The following is a 22,523-nucleotide window of genomic DNA, read 5'->3' as shown; positions in this document are numbered from 1 at the left end:
GATTAGTTCTGGTTGACTTAATTGACTATGTTATTTATTTAAGAATAAAAAAAAATAATTTAAAAATTGTATGTTTTCAAATAAATTATAAATATAATTGTGAAAAATAGATAATCAGTCCCTTGTTTTAATGAAAATGAAAAAATCATGCTTTCATGCTTCAACAGTGCAGGAAATAAATAATCTGTCCTTTTGGTCCACAATAACCCATCCAAAACAAACCTCCTTCCCCCCCCCCCCCCCCCCCCCCCCTCCCCCCCCCCCCCCCCCCCCCCCCCCCCCCCCCCCCCCCCCACCCTTAAACCTTCAGAGAAATCCTTGCATAATTAAAAAGATACGGGTAAAAGAATTTAAGTTTAATTGGAGACTTTAGAAATAATACAATAGCTTTTGCTAAGTTGTCCGACCTCAATAAGAGAATGATATTAAAGTAAGCCATTTTCTTATACAATATTAAAAAGCACACGTCCTTGGTGACACAATATTTTACTGTGTTTAGTTTATTAGGTAGACCTTCACCTTCATTTCCTTTCTTCCGGTTGCCGACCGGCTGGTTATAAAATAGACCGTGCGTGGAAAACCAAATTGTATAACCTGATTTGGTCAAAACAGAGATAATTTAGGTTGAAATTTAATAATTCATTATAACATTTTCTTTATATAACAGGTAAGTTAAGACAAAACTCGTTGATGAAAGTTATTTTGAGAATTAAATGTGGTGAAAATTCCATACTTTGCTCTGTTGCTGTCAAAGGGTGCAACTCGCTGTGATTATGATTATGTAGATTCAGCGAAGCCAACTAAAGTTCTTTCGTTTGTTGAGCAATTTTAGTCGTTGATTTTGTTATTTATTATAGATATAGATATATCAAGTATATCTGTTATGTATGTGACAGAGAAATTGATTGACAGATATGGCAAGATCCAATAACTAATTTTTCCAAGGGTTAAATGGAAACTATGGTAAACAGACAGGAGGCTAATATGGAGCTTTTGCCAAAATTGGAAAGGGTTTAAGTCTTGCTTATAAAATAAAATAATGACCACTAGAAGTTAGAACATAAATAACAGCATTAAGTTCATTGAAAGATGCCAAAGTGATTTGACTTCAGTTTGTAAGTACACGTTCAATACACAAATCTGTCAACTGACCCCTATTCTGCAGGTGATACCCATAAATTTCACCTCTCACCTGAGATTATTTAAACACCCGCCAGGTTGTTAAAGAACCCGGGAATTCAGCATTTGACCCGTTTTCACTTGTATCCTTGTGCCTTGTGACTTTTTGAGTATGAAATGATTTATAAGTGATTTTCCTCTAATATATTGGAAAATTCGTAATTCATTCTGGACAGGATTTGAGGAAGTTCAACTAGCTATGTTAAGTGTCTAATTAAGTGCATGGCTTCAATTGACAGCTTTGGTATCTTACACACTATTAATAAACACCAATGACTTTAGCCATGTTAGCCTAAGTTCATAAATAATTTGTGTATTTCAAAGGTGTTTGACAAAAAATTTGAGTTACCCCCCCTTTTTTGCCACCTTTCACAGTCAGTCAGGGGTACTACTTGTACAAGTAATTTTTATTTACTTGAAGAAGTAAAAATTAATATACATGTACTTATATAAGTAAATTTGTAGGATACTTATACAAGTGTATTTTATTTACTTGTATTGGGAAAAAAAAATTGGGCTTAGTTATGTCCCTTAGACATTCAGATTTTTTTACTTATACAAGTAAAAAAGTCATCCTATCTTCTTTTCTTGAATTCTTAGGACTTCTTTGCTCTAATAGAATTTTTAATTGTCTGTCCTTTGCAGATGTCTGTACTTATCATTTAAGTGTAATTTCATGAACAATGAAAATCTCATTTGTCTGTTATCTTCAGAACATTGCTCATTTACAAGCCCCCAAGGGGCAATTTTTGAAGGCCTTGCGCCAAATACTTAAGATCTTTGCGCAATCAGTTTCTTTTTTGAATTAATGAGATGAAACATTGAACTCTAATAAAAAATTATGAGCTAACCTGAGAAAAATTGTTAAAGGCATGTTTTTGCATCTCAAAACTTGAGAATTTTTGTGGGATTGTAAAAAAAAATTACTTATACAAGTAAATTTTTGAGAAAATTAAGGGGAGATTATTCAAACATTATAATTAACTTATAGAAGTATATTTTATTTACTTCTTCAAGTAAATAAAGATTACTTGTACAAGTAGTACCCCTGACTGACAGTATACTCCTTTAATTGATGTTTTTTTTTTTATAAAAATATTTGATCTTAGGCAAATTAAATGCAAAGATATATAAGTATATTACTTAAATGATTTTTACTTTCTTAGGACAATGGAAAATAATTTTTTTTTATCTCTACCTCTTTAAGTGCTTAAATTTTAAATTATGTTATCTAATATGAACTGCATATGTTATTACCATTCACGTCCATCAAATCATTTTCATCCTTACGAGTCGTCTCATTACAACTGAAAGGACTTGCTGGGTCAGCTCCACTTTATGTGCTATCTACGATGTTGGTTTACTGATAGATGGATCAGCGACAAACTACTCTTGATGACAGAAACCAATCCAACGCTGTACAGTATGTTGTATAAACTTCAAGTTTCCATAAATACCCGCGTTAGCATATGGTCCATAATACCCATTATGGGGGACATATTATGCCGACTGACGTCCTAGGGTCTGTATCGTAGGTGTTGGATAATGGACTGCCATTTCACTGTACAACGACTTTGGTCCTGATAAAACTTCCTGTCATCGTTATTACTTTGCCCGAGACTCATCGACCAGTACTTCATCATCGTGGTTAGTGGGCTGCCAAGCTGACCAACCTGGCCCTGAAAGCAGCCGTTGTGAAGGCAGTCAACAACAACAAAATAGTCAACAAACCAAAAAGATCTTACCAAAACCAAAATGGCGGCCGTCCTTTCCAACTTTTCATCAAATATTTAAACGCTCACCAAACACTTTCGGGCACCAAGCTGACCGTGAGAGGGCTGTAAAGCCAGTCAAGGTCGTTATACACTTCCATCATCATCATATGATCTTACCTAGCTGTAACAAAACATGAAACCATTTAACTTAAGTTATAAGTTGTTTTAAAGAAGTATGAATGAAACAAAAACAGGGGTATATGGCTTGAATTATTATGCGATAATGAATTAATAATAAATGCAATGAAAAAATTTAATTAAAGTTTTAAAGTTTTAAAATTAAATTATAAGTTTCAGGTAAATACTTAACCATGTAAACAAGTTTTTGACTCTGTTCCATTTAAAATATAAAAATGTTCCCTACATACTGAAATTCAGCTGAAAAAAGTTACGTGTTATGACCTGAGATTTTCTTCTTCAACATGAAGCTGCAGTTTCATTTTCAGAGGTTGACAGGTATGATCTCGATTTGATTTACATGTGTATATGAATGAGTAACACTGGTTGACCAGCGGCATAAATAACGTCATTAAACAATGGCTCCTTACTATGAGGTACATGCATGTACATGTAGTAACAAAAGCATTGTGACAAATGAAATTTACGGGAAAATGCACAAATTTGAAAGTTGTCTATTAAAGTTAGTTTCATGATAGTGTTTATTTTCAGGAATATTAACGACATGCTTGAGGCATGTTTAGGAAGGAAAATAAGTTGGATAAGTCTGGGACCTAATACAACTTTTATATCGATATATCTATATTACATGTTTAATGTCCAAGGTTTAAGTTGATAATTTTGAGAATTCTGCATTATTTTGAAATAATTCTCATTGTGATTGGGTTTTCACTTGATCCTGATAAATGACTAACTTTACATACGGAAGGTTATAATGACATGATCACAGAGATTATATACATGATATATGTGTACATATGTAGATAAAAAATATCAATCAATATCTAATAGTACATTTAATCTTCAAGTTTGTGATGGGTTCACTTAATGTTACGAGATGATGGGTTCACTTAATGTTGCAAGATGATGAGTTTACTAAATGTAACGAGATGATAGGTTCACTAAATGTTACGCGATAGAAATTTGCTGCACACTGTAAATGTAAGAAACTACCTGCATTTATTATATTGTTCATCTTGTCATCTAAACCAGATCTTCGTCATCCTAGACATTTTTGCTAAAAATGACTATAAGATAACTTATGAAAATAAGCCGATGTGGTACGATTGCCAATGAGACCACTCTCCACCAGAGACCAAATGACATAGAGGTTTACAAGTATCGGTCACCTGTACGGCCTACAACAATGAACAAAACCCATAACGCTGCATAGTCAGCTATAAAAGGTCTAAAATGACAAATGTAAAACAGGCTCCAGACTTTGGACAGGCACATACAGAATGTGGCTGGGTTAAACTAGTTTGTTGGCGACAAACCCTCACCTAACCTGGGACAGTGGCAGGGCATTTATACATCCCTTAAAAAAGGACACTAAGTACAGATCTGAGTGTACTCGCAGTTACTGACAGCTAGTTCAAAGCCAATAGCAACTAATAAAAAAATCATGCATCTAAGACTTAAACATCAATCAGTACACATCCAACATCCAATGGATTTAGTGTAAAGACGTCATTAATAGTCAGAGAAAATCATAACCTTGTGCAATGCCAAGATACAGGTATCAACAGATTGTAGAGCCATGCATATGCATACAATGGATGTATATAACAAATATCATTTGCTTTGATTTTAATTTACTGATAACAAAATCAACATATATACCAATAAGAACAATATGTAAAGGTTAGAAAAAATTCCCCCAATTGTATCTAAATTTCCAGGCTAGGTAAATAACATCTCCATAAAAATTAGGATGTGCTATCCTGTTTGAAATAAGTTTTTTACAGGTACAGCCAAATTTCCAAACCAAATCTTTGTATCTATGGAAGAATAAAGCAAAGGTTTTAAGTAATGTGTGGTAACAAAATCTTTGACTTAATAATTTACCAATTATACAGAGATGACGTTCATTGAAAGCCTAAACATCACAAAAGACACAGGCCAAAGGAACATCACAATCCCAAAAAGGAAAATTAACAATAGGAAATAAAAAATCATCCCTTTTGTCGTAAATTTTTGTGTAGTTTCCAATGTAAAATTGAAATAGCTAAATCTAGGAAAGAACAGTTTGAAATAGTTCTGTTGGAAACTGACCAGTAAAAGTATGTTTTATTCCTTTTTTACTTTTAAAAAATGCCATTAAACTTCTTAAAAGTGTAGTTATATAACACGCCAATGCTATTAGTGAGTTCTGTCAGGCAGTAGTAAACAAATTAAGTTTTAATTTTGCTATATCTCTTGGAAAATTATTTTTGTTGAAAAATATACGATATTGTGCAAAAATGGTTATCATAGTTATATACTTTGTATTACTGTTTACATGTCATTCCAAAGAATTTTGAAACAGCAGCTTATCAAGCTATGTACATCTGCTAAAATAATTTATTGCCTTCAAGTGCTCAACATTAATAGTTGGAATGCCCGGGATAAGAGGAAATCATTCTTGGGCAGGTAAACGCAGCAGTGTACTTGTCCTATTGGCAAGTAAAAATAAAAGTTGAAAACAGTCAAAAATTGAGTCTCACTTATTTCTTTTTATTTACCAATAAATAATAATGTCAAAGAACTCTCGCAATATTGACAAATGAACCTATTTTTAGTATTTTCATTTTCAAACTGACATGAATGAAGGCATATTAATAAAATTGACCAATCAGAGTAGATTCATACAGTACTATAAATTCAGAAATTATTGTGTGCATTTATAATGTGATTTTTGAAGAATTAACAAAAAATGTGAGTATAATTATTGCTATTTTAGGAAAAGGTTCATCATATATATGATAATATATAATTGAAAATAAAAAAAAAAAAAAAAAAAATATCTTATCTTATATGTATCATATATCAGAATGTGAGTTTTTATTATTGTGATACTCAAGGAGTGTCATTATTCACATTAATAAAAACCTTACATAAGTTTCTGAATTTACAGTACATCAATGAATATTTGTGGGATATAATTTCAACTTTTTATGGTTCAGTGGTGCATATAAAATAAAAATCAGCAGTTTTGTCAATTTGACCCAAAATGATACTTAACAGTATATTTTATCTACTGAAAAATATGTAGTTTATGCCCTTTGGCTTGGGTTGTCTCTGGAGCAGTCAATTAAACTACAAAAAGTTTATATCAGTTGTCTTGGTTTTATTCTTATTGTCAAATGTTAAACTGCAATATAGTTATGTTTAAATAAAACACAAAGAAGTTCTTTTGCAATCAATATGAAGTCCCTATAGTAATGATAGTAATGATGAGTTAAAGGTATCATATCATAAAAAGTGTCTTAATTTACACTAATTAAACCCCACTTTAAAAAAGTGGGGGTATACTGTTTGACCTCTGTCTATCCCTCTGTCCATCCGTCCCATGAATATTTTTCATCGCATCTTTCTCATGAACTACAGTATAAGGATTTCTGAAATTTGGTTTCAGGGTTTATATAACATTGTATAAGTCAGCTATACTGTGTGATGCATTTTCAGATTCATCACTCAACAACTTCCTGTTTACCAAACACTGGCATATTTTTACACTATTAAAATTATCCATTTGCGGTGGGGGTATCATCAGTGAGCAGTAGCTCACAGTTTCACTTGTTATTACTATGTAATAGAAACCTTATTAGTTTTCGATACAATATAGATTTATTTTCTATTATTTCAGTTATATCTTTGACAGAAACAGATAAAATACAAATCAGGTTAGAGATGGGGAAAGGCGGCAAGCAAGAACAAGAAAAGGCAGTCTATACTTGGGATGAAATAGCTAAGCATGACAAGAGGGAAGATCGATGGATGGTTATACAGGGTGAAGTCTATAACATCACCAACTGGGCCAATAGACATCCAGGTGGCAGTAAAGTCATCAGTCATTATGCTGGACAAGATGCCACGGTGAGTAAAGTGTTAAATCGTACATAAAGGTGGCAACAAAAGGGATAGTGCATGATTTATTATTTTTTTGTGGTAAAATATATTCTGAACAGTACACACAAGATTTAAATTCAACAAAGTACAAGTTGTCTATAGGCTTGTATGCAGACTTTGGCAAAACAACAAAAGGAAAAATCCACGAAAATACAATTGTTACTCAATCCATGACAATTGGTATCCATGAAAATTCATGAATTCACAGTACAGGTTCTGACATTGTTGGAATTAAGATTTTTATGTCCCTACCGTAGGTAATGGGGCATTAAGTGTTACCCTTAACCTTCTTTCCGTTCGTCCGTCCAACCCATTTTCATTCCACACTCTAACTGAAGTTAGCCTCATGGAAATTTTATGAAACTCATTCACAATGCTTAGAATCTAAACTAGCAGACAAAATTTGAATCTGGGCAGTGAGTCACTGACCATTCTAGAGTTATGCCCCTTTATAACGTGGAAAATTTCAAATTTTTTCGTTTCCACATTCTTACTTAAGTTTTCCTCATCCAAATTTTATGAAACTCATACACAATGCTAAAAACCACAACACACAGACAGAGTTAGAATTTGGGCAGTGAGTCATTTACCGTTCTAAAGTTATGGCCTTTTTTTAACTTAGAAAATTGCAGACACATTCTTTTATTTTTTAATTGACAAGATACATGACATACATGTCACTGCATTATTAGTCCTCTACTGACGAAATCGAAGGGGACTTTAGGTTTGCACTCTGTCTGTCTGTCCATCTGTCAGTCCGGCAATTCAGTTTTCCACATTTTTTTTCTTCTTGCTTGAAGATATTGATTTGATATTTGGTGTATTGTTTTATCATGATAAGTTGTAGATCAAGTTCGAATTTTGTTCCAGTTTGATTTTGTGCAGAGTTATGGTCCTTGGATTCACTTAAATAATCAGTTTTCAACACTTTTTTTCTTCATGCTTGAAGATATTGACTTGACATTTGTTATAAAGTTTACACCATGACAAGTTAAAGATCAAGTTAGCATTTTTGTTCCAATACAATGAATTTTTTAACCTGAAGGGGACTACATTGTATGTATTGCCATGTAATACTCTCAGATTGCTTGTTGTATATGGTTTTAAAATTTTTATATGTGTAGTCTAACAGTGCAATAAGAGAATGCATCTTCTGCTGCTGTTGGAATCAAGGCCACTATTCTTGACCAGCTGACACACTGAGTATGATTTTAATGTCTGGGGGCCAACATATGTCAAATATCAGCCTTGTTATATCTTTTTGAAGACCATACTAAAAGACATGGCTAAAGCACATGAATGGTGTTTAATGTCCAGTGGCAAGTATAACATACATACAAGGACAAGAACATGTTAATGTTATATGAACCCTGCTTTGTACTAGGCTGACATGCTAGCTCCCAAGGTAACAGACCACAGGATGTAATGTCACCCTACCCCAAGGGACACAATATGAATATTCTAGCTCCAAGCTGACCAGTCTTTGCTCTTACTTATAAACAGAGCATGCTCAGTGAAGAAGCAGCAAACACCAATTTTCAAGACTGGTTTGATATTTCTGGGGATTGAACCCATGACCTCCAGCATTTAAGAAGGTCAGCATGCTGATGTTACAGTCTACCATGAGAGTGACGAGACCACAGGTGCTGCTGCTAAATCAGATACTATTATTGAAAGTTTGAGGAACAATAAAATGGAGATAATATCATACCTTAAGACATATTATACGATGTATATATATTTTATACGATATATTATACGATGTATATATATATATTATACAATGTATATATTTGAGGAATTCTTCAGAGTTAGTGCAACCAGTGATCATTACCTACAAAAAAAACCAGTCAAACTTTGACAGTTTATATAGTGTATTAATGTCTCTGTTATCTAAGGATAAAGATATTATGGATATCAGATAACTTGGAAACTTTTCTCCAAAAAAATCTTACATGTATGTAAATTAATCCTAAGTTATACATATACTGAAATATTCATATGCATGTTATCCATTCGTTTGATGTGTTTGTTTTTTTGATTTTGCCATTTGATTGGGGACTTTCCTTTTTTAATTTTCCTCGGAGTTCAGTATTTTTGTGATTTTACTTTTTATTCATGACTTAAGAGTCTATTTTTCCTTTCAATTTATTGTGAAATTAATTGCTGGGCTTTATTTAAAAAAATATTCTTAAGTTAATTCAATATTCAATTTCATGATATATTTATATGAGATTTTGATTTTGTAATAGTAAATTATTATTGATTGGTGACCTCATTGTTAAAAGTTATTCATGTATAAAATTCAATTGAGACTATTGCATGTATAATATATTATGATACTAATAAGTCTGCTAGAAATGTTTGTTAATCCTTTTGTTCAATTTTTGTGATTTAAAAAATATAGGGTCAAAAAATAGAATTTAACAGAAAGAAAAAAATCATGAAACTTTTTAAAACTATCAAAAGGTATTGATGAAACTAATACACTTAGACATTAGAGATTATTTTTGAAAAACTTCAGTTTCAGGATAACACAGAAAAAGTCAGTTTGTGTAAACAGTAGGGATAAATAGAATGTTGTTTTCATTCCTGAAGATATTTGATTGCATAATAACACTTCTATACAGTATTGATCACCTTACCTCAAGCTCAATAAGTAAATACTAAGGTTGTCAAGATATACAAATACCAGGATTATAATATGCAGTTACCTAACTTCAGGAATGAAATCCAAATTTTTGATATCAATTACAATATGTACATGTTGGAATACTGGAAATCTTTTTTTTTTATCAAAATAAAATGTTAACGTAGCTAGAATTTTCTTATTTTTTTGCTGATTTCCTTCATATATGTATAGATGTCTTCAGGATACATGTACTAGCTTATGTTTTAGAAACTTTTCCCTGATAAGGGAGGGTTAAGCACACACAAACATGTTTATTCCTGCCTCATGCTGTATGTGTTTTAGGAACTTTTCCCTGATAAGGGAGGGTTAAGCACACACAAACATGTTTATTCCTGCCTCATGCTGTATGTGTTTTAGGAACTTTTCCCTGATAAGGGAGGGTTAAGCACACACAAACATGTTTATTCCTGCCTCATGCTGTATGTGTTTTAGGAACTTTTCCCTGATAAGGGAGGGTTAAGCACACACAAACATGTTTATTCCTGCCTCATGCTGTATGTGTTTTAGGAACTTTTCCATGATAAGGGAGGGTTAAGCACACACAAACATGTTTATTCCTGCCTCATGCTGTATGTGTTTTAGGAACTTTTCCATGATAAGGGAAGGTTAAGCACACACAAACATGTTTATTCCTGCCTCATGCTGTATGTGTTTTAGGAACTTTTCCATGATAAGGGAAGGTTAAGCACACACAAACATGTTTATTCCTGCCTCATGCTGTATGTGTTTTAGGAACTTTTCCCTGATAAGGGATGGTTAAGCACTCACAAACATGTTTATTCCTGCCTCATGCTGTATGTGGTTTAGTAACTTTTCCCTGATAAGGGAAGGTTAAGCACACACAAACATGTTTATTCCTGCCTCATGCTGTATGTGTTTTAGGAACTTTTCCCTGATAAGGGAGGGTTAAGCACACACAAACATGTTTATTCCTGCCTCATGCTGTATATGCCTATCTTAAGTCTGGAGCATGTCATTCAGTGGTTGTTGCTGTCTGTTATGTTGTTTGATGTTTATCATAAATGAGGCCTTTTGTTTTCTCATTTGAATTGAATTGTTTTACATTTTGTTATGTTAGAACCCTTTATAGCTGACTGAATAGTATAGGTTTTGCACATTGTTGAAGGCCTAGGGTGTACAGAAACATATAGTTGCTTACATCCACATCTTTTGGTCTCGGTAGACTTAATCTCATTGGCAATCATACCACATATCCTTATTTTAATATTCATAACATGAACAAGTAACTTATTTATTGTCATTCAGAGGCAACACTTAAACTATCGCAAAGTAAAATCTTAAATAATTAGATGTCTCAGACTCACCCAAAAATTTACAGATAAAATGTGATTCAGTGTTTTCTTATGATTGGAGCTTTAATGTTAAGAATGAAAATAAACCGGTATTGATTCTGAAATTGTGAAAAAATGTGTTTAAATCCCTAGTAAGAAGTTCACGTACAATGAGTGTAATGCCTAATGGGCAGCTACTTGTACACATGTACTGAAAAGTTTGACCTAGTCATGCTTCTGAAGAAATCAAATTATTTGTATTGAATTGTTATGTATTGTATATAAAATAAGATTGATACAAGTTTTTTCCACTTATCCAGGATTGAGTTGTAATAACATTACTTTGTTGTTTATATTAGATATTATAAACTGTTATATGAACTTTAAAAAGTTCAACATGTTCAAACTTATTATATGATTTTCACTGTCTATCTGTGTAGTTAAAGGGTTGTCTGACCTGTGAAATGCAATGCAAACTTGAACATGTTAAAAATGTACCTCTTACTCTACACTGGGCATCTACTTTTATATGGAACATATTTCTATGTCCTATGGTGTCTTTTTCTTAACCTACAGTTTTGACTGTATTATAAAGACATGAATAGATGATATATGTCATGTATATATTATATAGGAAGAAATAAGATGTGGTATGATTATTTTTTAAATTGAAAAACTTTAGGTCTTCCTCAGCATTCAACTTGGCTGCTATTCATGATCATGTGTATTTATACTGGTAACATTCCCAAGTTATGTCTTTATGAGATGAAACATGGAGATCATATCTGGGAACCAGTACATAAACAAAACTAAATATCTATGAATATTATATATCTCCCCAAAAGAGGCGTGGTTTGTGAAACAGCTGTATTTACAAAGTGCAACCTATAAAAGGCCTCGACATGAAACCCAAAATGTGTATCACCCTAATGAAAAGATTGGAGTCTTCTTCTTGTGTAGTGGCTCTTCTGACATGGGATAGACTTTTTCTGGCTGGTTCTATGCTTCAGGCATTCAGGTTTCCCTTAACAGTAAAATTTACTGCCAAGAAACTTTATGTCTATATAGAAGATAGTGTGAAACCTCTGTAACAAACATAGAAATTAAATATGTATATAAATCCTTAATAAGCAGGCCACAGACGTCAAGCAATTAATGAGAAGGGACATCATGGTTTTGGTTCACCAAGACAAAAATTCTGAACAGACAAAATACAAGGATTTTCACAGGTGTCTGCTTTTGATGAAATTTAGATGAATATGAAATTACATTTGTACCTATAGCAATTAGTATTTTTATATTTCATTTCTTCCATTGTACATGTTGTAGGATGCGTTTCAAGCTTTCCACAATGATCTAGCCAGCGTAAAGAAATATTTAAAGCCGTTACATGTAGGTTCTGTTAAAGATACACAGACTAGAACTATAGATGAAGATTTTAGGAAGTTACGATCAACAGCTGAACAAATGGTAAACATTTAATCTGCATAGAAGTTTATATGATACATTATGGTTACTGTGGATTCATTATTATTCGTTGGATACCAATTTTCGTGGAATTCGTGGGTGCAGGTAAACCACGAAATTAAATGTTCAACGAATAACAAATTTTCCATAAGCTTGTATGCAGACTTCGTCAAAACCACGAAATTAAATATCAACGAACATGTAAGTTTTCCTTAATCCACGAAAATTGGTACCCACGAAAATAAATGAATCCACAGTATTGAAATTTTCTGTATATATTTTTTCATTCCCCGTCTAAGATAGTACAGGGGCATTATGTTTTCAAGTCTGGAAATGAAGTGGGAAGCCTATTTATTTTTTAAATATAATTGAAAACTTTTTTATGTTTTTCTATTTGAAGAATTGTTTACATATTTATGGCAAGCTGTTCATATTTTGGCATACCAGTATATACTTAGGCCATATTATAGAATGGTAAAATTGTTTCTCTTTTTGTAATTATGGGATTATTTAAGCCAAGCTATTCATATTTTGGTATATACTTAGGCCATATAATGGTAAAATTGTTTCTCTTTTTCTATTTCAGGGTTTATTTAAGCCAAGCTTTTCATATTTTGGTATATTCTTAGGCCATATAATGGTATTAGAAGTTTTAGCAGCTCTTACACTTATATATTTTGGAGTAGGCTGGGCTCCATTCCTGATTTCTATAGCATTGTATGGAACATCACAGGTAAATTTGTACTTAATACATTATATGATATTTGATAAGTATTGTTACGTTTATCAATTATAATTGAAAAATGATAGAATATTGAAAATATTTAAGATTATAATTTTCAATATAGTGTATTTCGAAATTCCTACATTATTTATACACATACATGTAAATTAAAAACCAACTATAATCCAAAACTCAATTGGAACATCCGATTAATCTATTATGATTTCCCAGCCGATTTCAATACTAGATTACATTGAGGGTAGATGTAAATGAGACTAAACAAAATAGATACAGTGCTTAAGCTAAGAGAGTGAAAGGTTTGCATAAAAGAATGAGAAATATGTCAACCATATTTCAATATACAGTTATTTCTTAGTATGTTAATATGCTAATATACATGTACCTTTTCTTAGGACAAACACATTATATTCATACTAGATTATGTTAAGCATATTTTTCAATTCATTTTTCTTTGATTTCACTGGAATTGCTGGGATTTCAAATAAATCTTCAAAAAATGAAAAAATAAAATGTAAAATTGAAATAAAAACATTGGAGAAGGAGGGAGGATGAATATAGATGATTTCATTTGAAATAACCGAACTATTGAAATGTTTTTGAAGGCACAAACAGCTTGGCTACAACATGACTTTGGACATTTGTCCGTATTCAGTAGCACCAGACTAAATCATGTCTTACATTATTTTACAATGGGATTTCTCAAGGTACAACATTGTTGTTTGTATATTTTCCGTTAGAGTTACACCCCCTTGTGTAGGAGCAACATTGCCAAGAGAGGTTAGGCTAGTTAGGCTAGATTCAATACAGGAGTTAAAATTCAGATTTAGACTACCAGGATTGAGTTGAACAAGCATTATTTAAAGTTAAATGATGTTTAAAATTTAATTGTCAATCAAAGTTGTTGAAGAATTTGTGATTTAATTGACTCGTTCAATTTAAACCTGGTTTAACTTTAATTAACGATTGTGCAACCCAGTCTAGTAGTCAAAGTTTATGTTTACTGGAAACCTGGTGTCTATTGACAAATCTTTATTAAGTTATGTTAATTGGAAATCTTATTTATTAAGAAAATGTTTGATGGATATATACAGAATTTTATTTATGAGTATGAGTATTTTTTGGGAAAATATTGAGATGTTTTAAAAGGTAATACATTAGATCTGTATTGTAACTTCGTTTTTTTTAACCTAAAAATTCAATTTATATCAAATTTTATTTCTTCACATTTGATAACACACTGTTTATACTGCATTGTATAGATAGTGTCATATTGATAAAGATTTACTTTTTGTCTCATATCAGTATAAAGGAGTATTATGCACTACTAAAATAACGTTATCTCTGGCAGACTTCCCTACAACAAGGAGATAACTCTTTCTGGATGTAGAAATAAACCTCAGTTTTGCATTTTATTATTATTTTTTTATCAGATCAGTAAAATTTATTTTAAATTTTGGATTCTGTGATAAACAAGCAGCTCCTTCCATTATTATAAATGTGGCATATTCAGACTAGCCATAATTGTTCTAAGGTCTAATTATGAAGCACAAAATCAGTTAGTTGATATGTTTCTGTTTGAGTTGGGAGTTGAAAGTTTTAATAAATTATAGTTAAATTTTTATTGATTATGAAAGTTTCTGGTTTTGTGAATATTTGATTTTGTTGTTTTGCCAAAATTTATATACAAACCTATAGTAAATTTGTACATAGTTGACCATTAAAACTTGTGGTTTAGTTGACCATTGAAATTTGTACTTAGTTGACCATTAAATCTTGTGGTTTAGTTGACCATTTTAAACTTGTGGTTTAGTTGACCATTAAAACTTGTGGTTTAGTTGACCATTAAAATTTGTACTTAGTTGACCATTAAAACTTGTGGTTTAGTTGACCATTAAAATTTGTACTTAGTTGAGTGCTTAGCGGCCCAGTGGACCAAACAGAGTTTTTTCTGAGCTCTTACGTAATTTAGATTTTTGAATTTTTGGTAACGATAATTCTTCAACTTTCTGACAGAACAGTGCTTAAAATTATTAGTAACCATTATATGGTACATTTGTACTTAGTTGACCATTAAAATTTGTGGTTTACCTTTACCTAATATAACAGAGAAAATTGGTGTCCCACAAAGGAGGATGAATCCACAGTAATTAATAATCAAACAGGGATTCCACACTGGTCATTGTGATTGTAAGCTAATTGATGGTGTTTTTCTCCTAAAGTGGATAACTTTGTAACTTGAGAGGTTTCTGTTGTCCTTAGGTCAGAGGTGGTTTGCAGGTTTATGAATATTAAATATTATCATTATACATTCAGAGATTTCCCTTATTTGTATTTTATTAGAAATTTTAAGCACTCATTTTTAGAAATTTATTTTTTTATATTATAATAGTTATTTAAACTGATTTTTCATTTCAACACACATGTTTTTTATTGTAAATTGAATGAAGTGTTGTTTTATGCATGAATTTTCAATGTGTCTCCATTTTAATCATTTTAAGATTATCTATCGAAACAGAGGAGAAGAAGAAAAATATCCTGATTGTAATATCAGAAATATAATACAATTATGACAGAGCAGTTCCCAGTCAGCCCTTTTATTCCATAATTTGTTTTAAACTGTCATTTGGGGTGATTTTAACAAAGTTTTTTCTCATTTTATAATTTATTACCATCATGCTCTTCTCTGGGTAAATATCATGAAAAGAGACCTTAATTTGACATGTCTTATAAAACATCCTGCTTGAATGAACAATTTATACTGTTAACATCTTACTCTTAAATTGCTTTTTACTGTTGTAATTATATGGTGTCCTGTTGAAGAATTCAGTACATGTCTTATGTAATCAAACATGATACTGAAATTTAAAAATTAATGACAAAGCTGTCACAACATACACATTTCATATAGTGTTATGCCAGCCTTACCATGAGCTGGAAATTCTCTTATTATAATGTTAAAAACTGAGGTCTATTTTCACTTCATAGTTCATACATTTTATTATACTTTTGTTTATTTGTTTTATACACAAATAGAGCATACAATTTTATAATAGCAGTATATTTTATTGAAAAATTTTCAATTGTGATTAGCATCTGTTGAAATTCAGGTTAAAATATTGTTTAATATATCAAACATGTCTAAATTAGATTTCATTTTGAGATATTGTTAAAAAAAATTATCTTCAGATTTTGGTAGTAGTTTGGTCCATAATGATAATGTACTGTATATAGTATTGTATGCTCTAGCCAAACCTGTTGTATTTAATGTTTTTGTTACATATTATATGATAAGGGTCTTATTTTTTCAGGCTCAAGGCGGTTGGTTACAGCATGATTTTGGTCATTTATCTGTCTTTCACAACACAACTTGGGACCATTTTTTTCATTATTTTGTACTTGGATTTTTAAAGGTATAATCCGCACATAGACACACCGTTTATTAAAAAATATACAAAGTCGTTTTTGATGTTGTAAGGAAATGTGTTTTATATCATCAATTATCAAATTATCCTCGTCTTATGGGTTTTCGTGCTATTAAGAATGCATTGTGACATCACAATTTCCATTGAAAAACAAATTCATATGACGTACAAAAACATATGATCTGACCATAAGTGTTGTTTGACAAATCTAAACAGATATATATATATATATAAGTATGCAGTTAAATTCACCATTTCAGGAACTAATGCATTTTGGGTAATATTTCTAAAGCAAATTTCTAAATGTGATTGGTTAACAATGGATGTAGTCCAATAGCACGTAGTACCTTATAGCGGGTTATTTTCGCAGGGTGTAAATCATCGCTTATTTTCGCGGATAGAACAAAATCACCAAAATAAATTCCGCCAATTTAAAAGTGCACATGCAATGGTATTGTATGAAAGTTTTGAATCCGCCAAAATAATAACCGCCAAAAATTTTGTATACCTTATTGTATGAAAATCTCAAAATTTTACACCATCGCGAAAATAACCTGCCAATACTGTATTTTCATTTTGGTGTTTGAACAATTGAATTACCCGCAATTCCTTAGATTCTGAAAGGGAAAATAGTCAAAATGTAGGCTCCATATTTATGAATTACTTTGCCCAAATTTTTGATATTTGCCACTGAAGAGGTTACATAAATGCCAGAATCCCCTGTGGCTAACCCATTTCAGGAACACCTGTTTACTTCTTTGACATGTTAATCTAAAGGATAAATACAGTTGAAATTATAAAGTGAGTCATGAAGTAGCTAATTGGTCAGATTGGTCCAATTCAAGAAATCAACAAAACTTGGTAGGTGAATGTTATTGTTATCAAAAAAGAATGGTTGGTAGATTATAGTTTCTAACATGCAGTAGAAAATATTTCATGCATTGGTCAAATAAGCAATGGCCATCTGTCTTCATCTGGTGCAACTATTTCACTTTTTTCTTTACTGAAACCACTATTCAATTTAATCAAACTTTTCAGGAATGAATTCTGGAAGGTCTTCTACAAATGATTCTCTTTTGTCTGGGAGAACATGGTTTATTTACTACCGGTAGTTAAAATTGGGCTTTGAACTTTTTACCATTTAGAACAAAACAGCATTGTTGCCGAAATAGCCTCATTTTCAGATCTTGTATTTTACATAGATGTTAAATACCTTTTTGGGTAAATAACTTGCTGATATTTATTTTGACTGGAAATGCATAAAATGGCCAAATAATGGCTCTTACCATACCATGTCCTTTGTCATAAGTTATTAAAATAAGGAGATGTGGTAGGACTGCAAATGAGAACTATTCACCTGAGTCCAAATGACGTGGATTTAAGAAACTACCTTTTCTTCAGTTATTAAGGAACATATTTGAAAGGTGACTGATCCATCTTGTGATCTAAATTAGTGGAATAACAAAAAGTTCAGTAATAATCAGTAAACACACGTGGAGCAAGATCTGCTTACCCTTCAGGTGCCAAGAGATCACCCCCAGTTTTTGAATGGGTTTGTGTTGCTCAGTCTTTAGTTTTTTATGTTGTTTTTTGTAGACTTTTGTTTGTCTTTTTTGTCATTTTTTGCCATTGTGATGTCAGTTTGTCTTCATCTTAGTAGTTTGAATATTACTTTAGTATCTTCAGCCTTCTTAGACATCTTTCATTGTATTGGTATTAAAATAAGAACATGTCTGCTTACATATCAGTTTCTTTTCTCAAGTACTTTGATATATATAAAAAAAAATCATTAATTGTACCCTATAAAACATGCCATATAGGTTGATACATTTATAAAAGAAAACATAAATTTATATTTTCCAAAGTTATAGTTATGAATATTGTCAATGTTAAGTGCTGTAGATTTCTTTAGCAAAATCTAATGTTAATAAAATCTTCCAATCATCTCCTCCAGGGAGCCTGTCCTGATTGGTGGAATCACATGCATTACCAGCACCATGCGAAACCTAATGTGGTAAGTTATAGATATACAATGTATAAACTTCCTACCAGTCTGAGCTCAAATTCGCATGCTACTATACACTTATATATATGTATGGAAGGAAATAAATTTTGCAATGGAATGGTTCATGTGTGAGACTGGTTTAACCCCACCACATGTTGTGCCGGTACCAAGTAGGGCTGGTTTAACCCCACCACATGTTGTGCCGATACCAAGTAGGGCTGGTTTAACCCCACCACATGTTGTGCCGATACCAAGTAGGGCTGGTTTAACCCCACCACATGTTGTGCCGATACCAAGTAGGGCTGGTTTAACTCCACCACATGTTGTGTCGATACCAAGTAGGGCTGGTTTAACCCCACCACATGTTGTGCCGGTACCAAGTAGGGCTGGTTTAACCCCACCACATGTTGTGCCGGTACCAAGTAGGGCTGGTTTAACCCCACAACATGTTGTGCCGATACCAAGTAGGACTGGTTTAACCCCACCACATGTTGTGCCTGTACCAAGTAGGACTGGTTTAACCCCACCACAATGAAGATTTTGGCTTTCATCTCAAAAACTAAAGCAGTAAGAGCAAAACTGACATAGGTGAAAGTGTTCAACAGGTTTAGATCTAACTTTCAAGTAATCTTCAGACCAATAGGACAAATTATTTTTGAGTTACCGTTACCGTATTTTTGAGTAAAATTTTACAGTTTTGTGTTATGTATTATCTTTAATATTATTATAGAAAGAGAGAAAGTGTAAATGACAAAATTTGTATAGCAAAGTAAGATCTACAAATAAGTCAAATGCCTGAAACTGAAATTACAGGTGAGCGATATCAGGCTCTCATGAGCCTCTTGTTTTATGTTTTTGTCTATAAGAACTATGGTGTCCACACACTCTGTAATTAATAGTATCTATAATTAAAGAAATTTCCTAATCCTAGTGACAAAAAACAAATAATTTTGTATACCTAATGCCAGAGGGAGGTAACTCACTTAGTTAAATTTGATAAGGGAGATAACTGATTAGAGTTTTTTTAATCACATCGCCGCCATGTATGTTAATTTGTTACCATATTTTTCAGTTGGATAAAGATCCTGATGTAAGAGTTGAACAACTGTTTGTTGTAGGAGAAGTCATGCCAGTTGAGGTAAGAAAGTTACAACTTCAGTGCCATTGAATGGCAGTCTGTGAAAGTTTGACTTCAAGCACATAATTCAATTTGTAATCTTCTTGTTTATATCCTTATTTATTAACTTACCAAAATCAGTGTTTAAATAATTGTAATTAAGACAACAAAACAAACATTATTTTCCACTGCTCTTTCGTTCTTGAGATTGTAAATGTATTCGTTTTTATTTCAGGTTGCCAAATCGGGGAAAAAATCCTTTCCTTATAATCAGCAACACAAGTATTTCCCTTTCTGTAAGTATTTCAGTTAATCCTGCTTGTTAGAGCAACTGACTCATATACTCAGGCATATTAAGAGCAAGTTACTCATAAACTCAAGCATTTTAATAGCAAGTGACTCATAAACTCAAGTATATTAAGAGAAAGTTACTCATATACTCAAGCATATTAAGAGCAAGTTACTCATACAAAATTATTATATTTAAATTTACCTGTGTACGTTATTTTACGCCATTTTGTCCAAGGTTATAGGTGTCTTTTTGACATTGTGTCATAGATCAAATTTATGCGTTCAGTGTATGTTTACTTGATTTTGTTAATATGTCTTTTTGATTGAGTTAAGCCATTTCAATTGATATTTTATAGTGTGTCTTTTTATGTTGTAATGTTACACTACTATTTCAGGTTAGGGTGAAGGTTGGCTCTTGTTAAAACGTTTAAACTCGCTGCATTTGTTTGCACCTGTCTTAAGTCAGGAACCTTTTTCAGTGGTTGTCGTTTGTTGATGTGGTTCTTAAGTGTTTCTTGTTTCTCGTTTTTTATATAGATTAGACTGTTGGTTTTCCTGTTTGAATTGTTTTACACTAGTCATTTTGAGGCCCTTTATAGCTTGCTGTTTGGTGTGAGCAAAGTCTCTGTGTTGAAGGTACTTTGACCTAAAATTGTTTACTTTTTACACATTGTGACTTAAATGGAGAGTTGTCTCATTGGCACTCATACCACATCATCTTATTTCTATATATATTAAGGATGTACACCTCTGAGGAGCCAAAAATTTCTAGAATTAAACTTTTTTTCTTAACCTAATTTTTGGGTTTATATGACTGTAAAAAAATAATTGGTGAAGAAAAAATCATATGGTGGTGCACTTCTGTTTTTTGCTACGGCCATAAGAAAGTACCCAATTTTGATGATTTTCCCATTTTTCATCAATTTTTACCCATTTTTGGGCTATTATCATGAAAGAAATCACAGTTTCACAATTAAACTTTTTTTCATACTTTCACTAAAGATGAAGTGGACCAATCTGAATAAATTTAACTTAAAAAAAAACTATAGGTAGGTGTTAATATAAGAAAGTTTTTTAAAATTTTGTTGCTTTTTCGTTTCAAATTTGCCATGCTGTCAATTTTGAAAATTTGGGATTTTTCTCTTTTTTTAGAACAAAAAGCATATTATTTCAACTTCTTTGTTATAAATGATTGAAAAAAACATATCTAAGAAATTTGAAAAGAAAAAATTGAAATGGGATGTACATGTTTCTGGTAAAATCATTTCTTATACCCCTCACCCATTTTCTCAAGATTTTAGCTAAAGAAACTGACTTGTTTGGTTATAAAATTTGAAAATTTTATTACTCAAAAACTACTTATTGTAAATACACAATATTTTCACAGAGTTAATTTGATTATAATATTTTTTAAATTCATTGATATTTTCCACTTGTAACACATGATTTGGAAATAATTCAAGAATGAGATTTCAACGAGACTGAAACAATTGAAGAATACATCCTTAAGAGCAAGCTACTCATAAACTCAAGTATATTAAGAGCAAGTTACTCATAAACTCAAGTATATTAGAGCAAGCTACTCATTCTCAAATATATAAGAGCAAGCTACTCTCATACTCTATGATATAGAGTAAAAAACTCATACTCAAGTATATTAGAGAAAGCTACTCATTTACTCGTGTATATAAGAGCTAGTTTCTCATGTACTCAATAATATAGAGTAAGTTACTCTTAAATTGAGTATATTAGAGCAAGCCACTCATATACTCAAGGATATAGAGAAAGTTCGTCATAAACTGAGTATATTAGAGCAAGCCACTCATTTACTCTTTTTAGTAGTAAACATTTACATACAGTCTTAGATCAATTTTTATGCCCCCGCCATAGTGGTGGGGGCATTAAGTTTTACCCTTGTCCGTCTGTACGTATGTACTTACGTCCCAAAAGTAGTTTCCGTTATCTAACTTGAGTTTGCCTCAACCAAATGTTATGAAACTTATACACAATGCTTATTACCACAAAACACAGATCAAATTTGAATTTTGGTGGCATCACTTTAACCGTTCTAGAGTTATGCCCTTTATAAATGGAAAAATTGCAAAATTTTTAGTTTCCGTTCTCTAACTTAATTTTGCCTCAACCAAATGTTATGAAACTTATACACAATGCTTATTACCACAAAACACAGATCAAGTTTGAATAACCGTTCTAGAGTTATGCCCCTTTATAAATGGAAAAATTGCAAAATTTTTATTTTCTTCTAAATATCAAGTAATTTTTAAAATTGGAGTTATCTTCCTTTGTCCATGATTATAGTTGAATCAACTACAATCAATGCTTTATACAATGCAATGTTTAATTTTGACTTCCACTGATAAAACACAGATCAAGTTGAATTTGGGTAGTGTCACTTTAACCATTATTGAGTTATGTCCCTTTATAAATCGAAAGATTGCAAAATTTTTAG

At 31.9% G+C, this 22,523-nt stretch overlaps 1 protein-coding gene across 2 annotated transcripts in view; it reads left to right on the top strand.

The window, feature by feature from the left end:
- Nucleotides 1-525: 525 nt before the first annotated feature.
- LOC127717696 (acyl-CoA 6-desaturase-like) overlaps nt 526-22,523 on the top strand; it is a 34,479-nt gene continuing 12,481 nt past the window's right edge. The window contains exons 1-8 of one of the 2 annotated variants that reach the window (XM_052223451.1): nt 526-623; nt 6,760-6,989; nt 12,336-12,476; nt 13,060-13,206; nt 16,527-16,628; nt 18,595-18,654; nt 19,718-19,783; nt 19,998-20,058. In XM_052223451.1, the coding sequence (XP_052079411.1) occupies nt 6,804-6,989; nt 12,336-12,476; nt 13,060-13,206; nt 16,527-16,628; nt 18,595-18,654; nt 19,718-19,783; nt 19,998-20,058 (763 nt within the window). In that variant the 5' untranslated portion in view covers nt 526-623; nt 6,760-6,803. Of the gene's footprint in view, nt 668-6,759; nt 6,990-12,335; nt 12,477-13,059; nt 13,207-16,526; nt 16,629-18,594; nt 18,655-19,717; nt 19,784-19,997; nt 20,059-22,523 lie in introns of both variants that reach the window. The other variant, XM_052223452.1, reaches the window with a different exon arrangement.

The sequence above is a fragment of the Mytilus californianus genome, unplaced genomic scaffold (genome assembly GCF_021869535.1).
Source record: "Mytilus californianus isolate M0D057914Y unplaced genomic scaffold, xbMytCali1.0.p SCAF_10, whole genome shotgun sequence".
Taxonomy (NCBI): Eukaryota; Metazoa; Mollusca; class Bivalvia; order Mytilida; family Mytilidae; genus Mytilus; species Mytilus californianus.
This window is presented reverse-complemented; position numbering and strand designations above follow the sequence as displayed.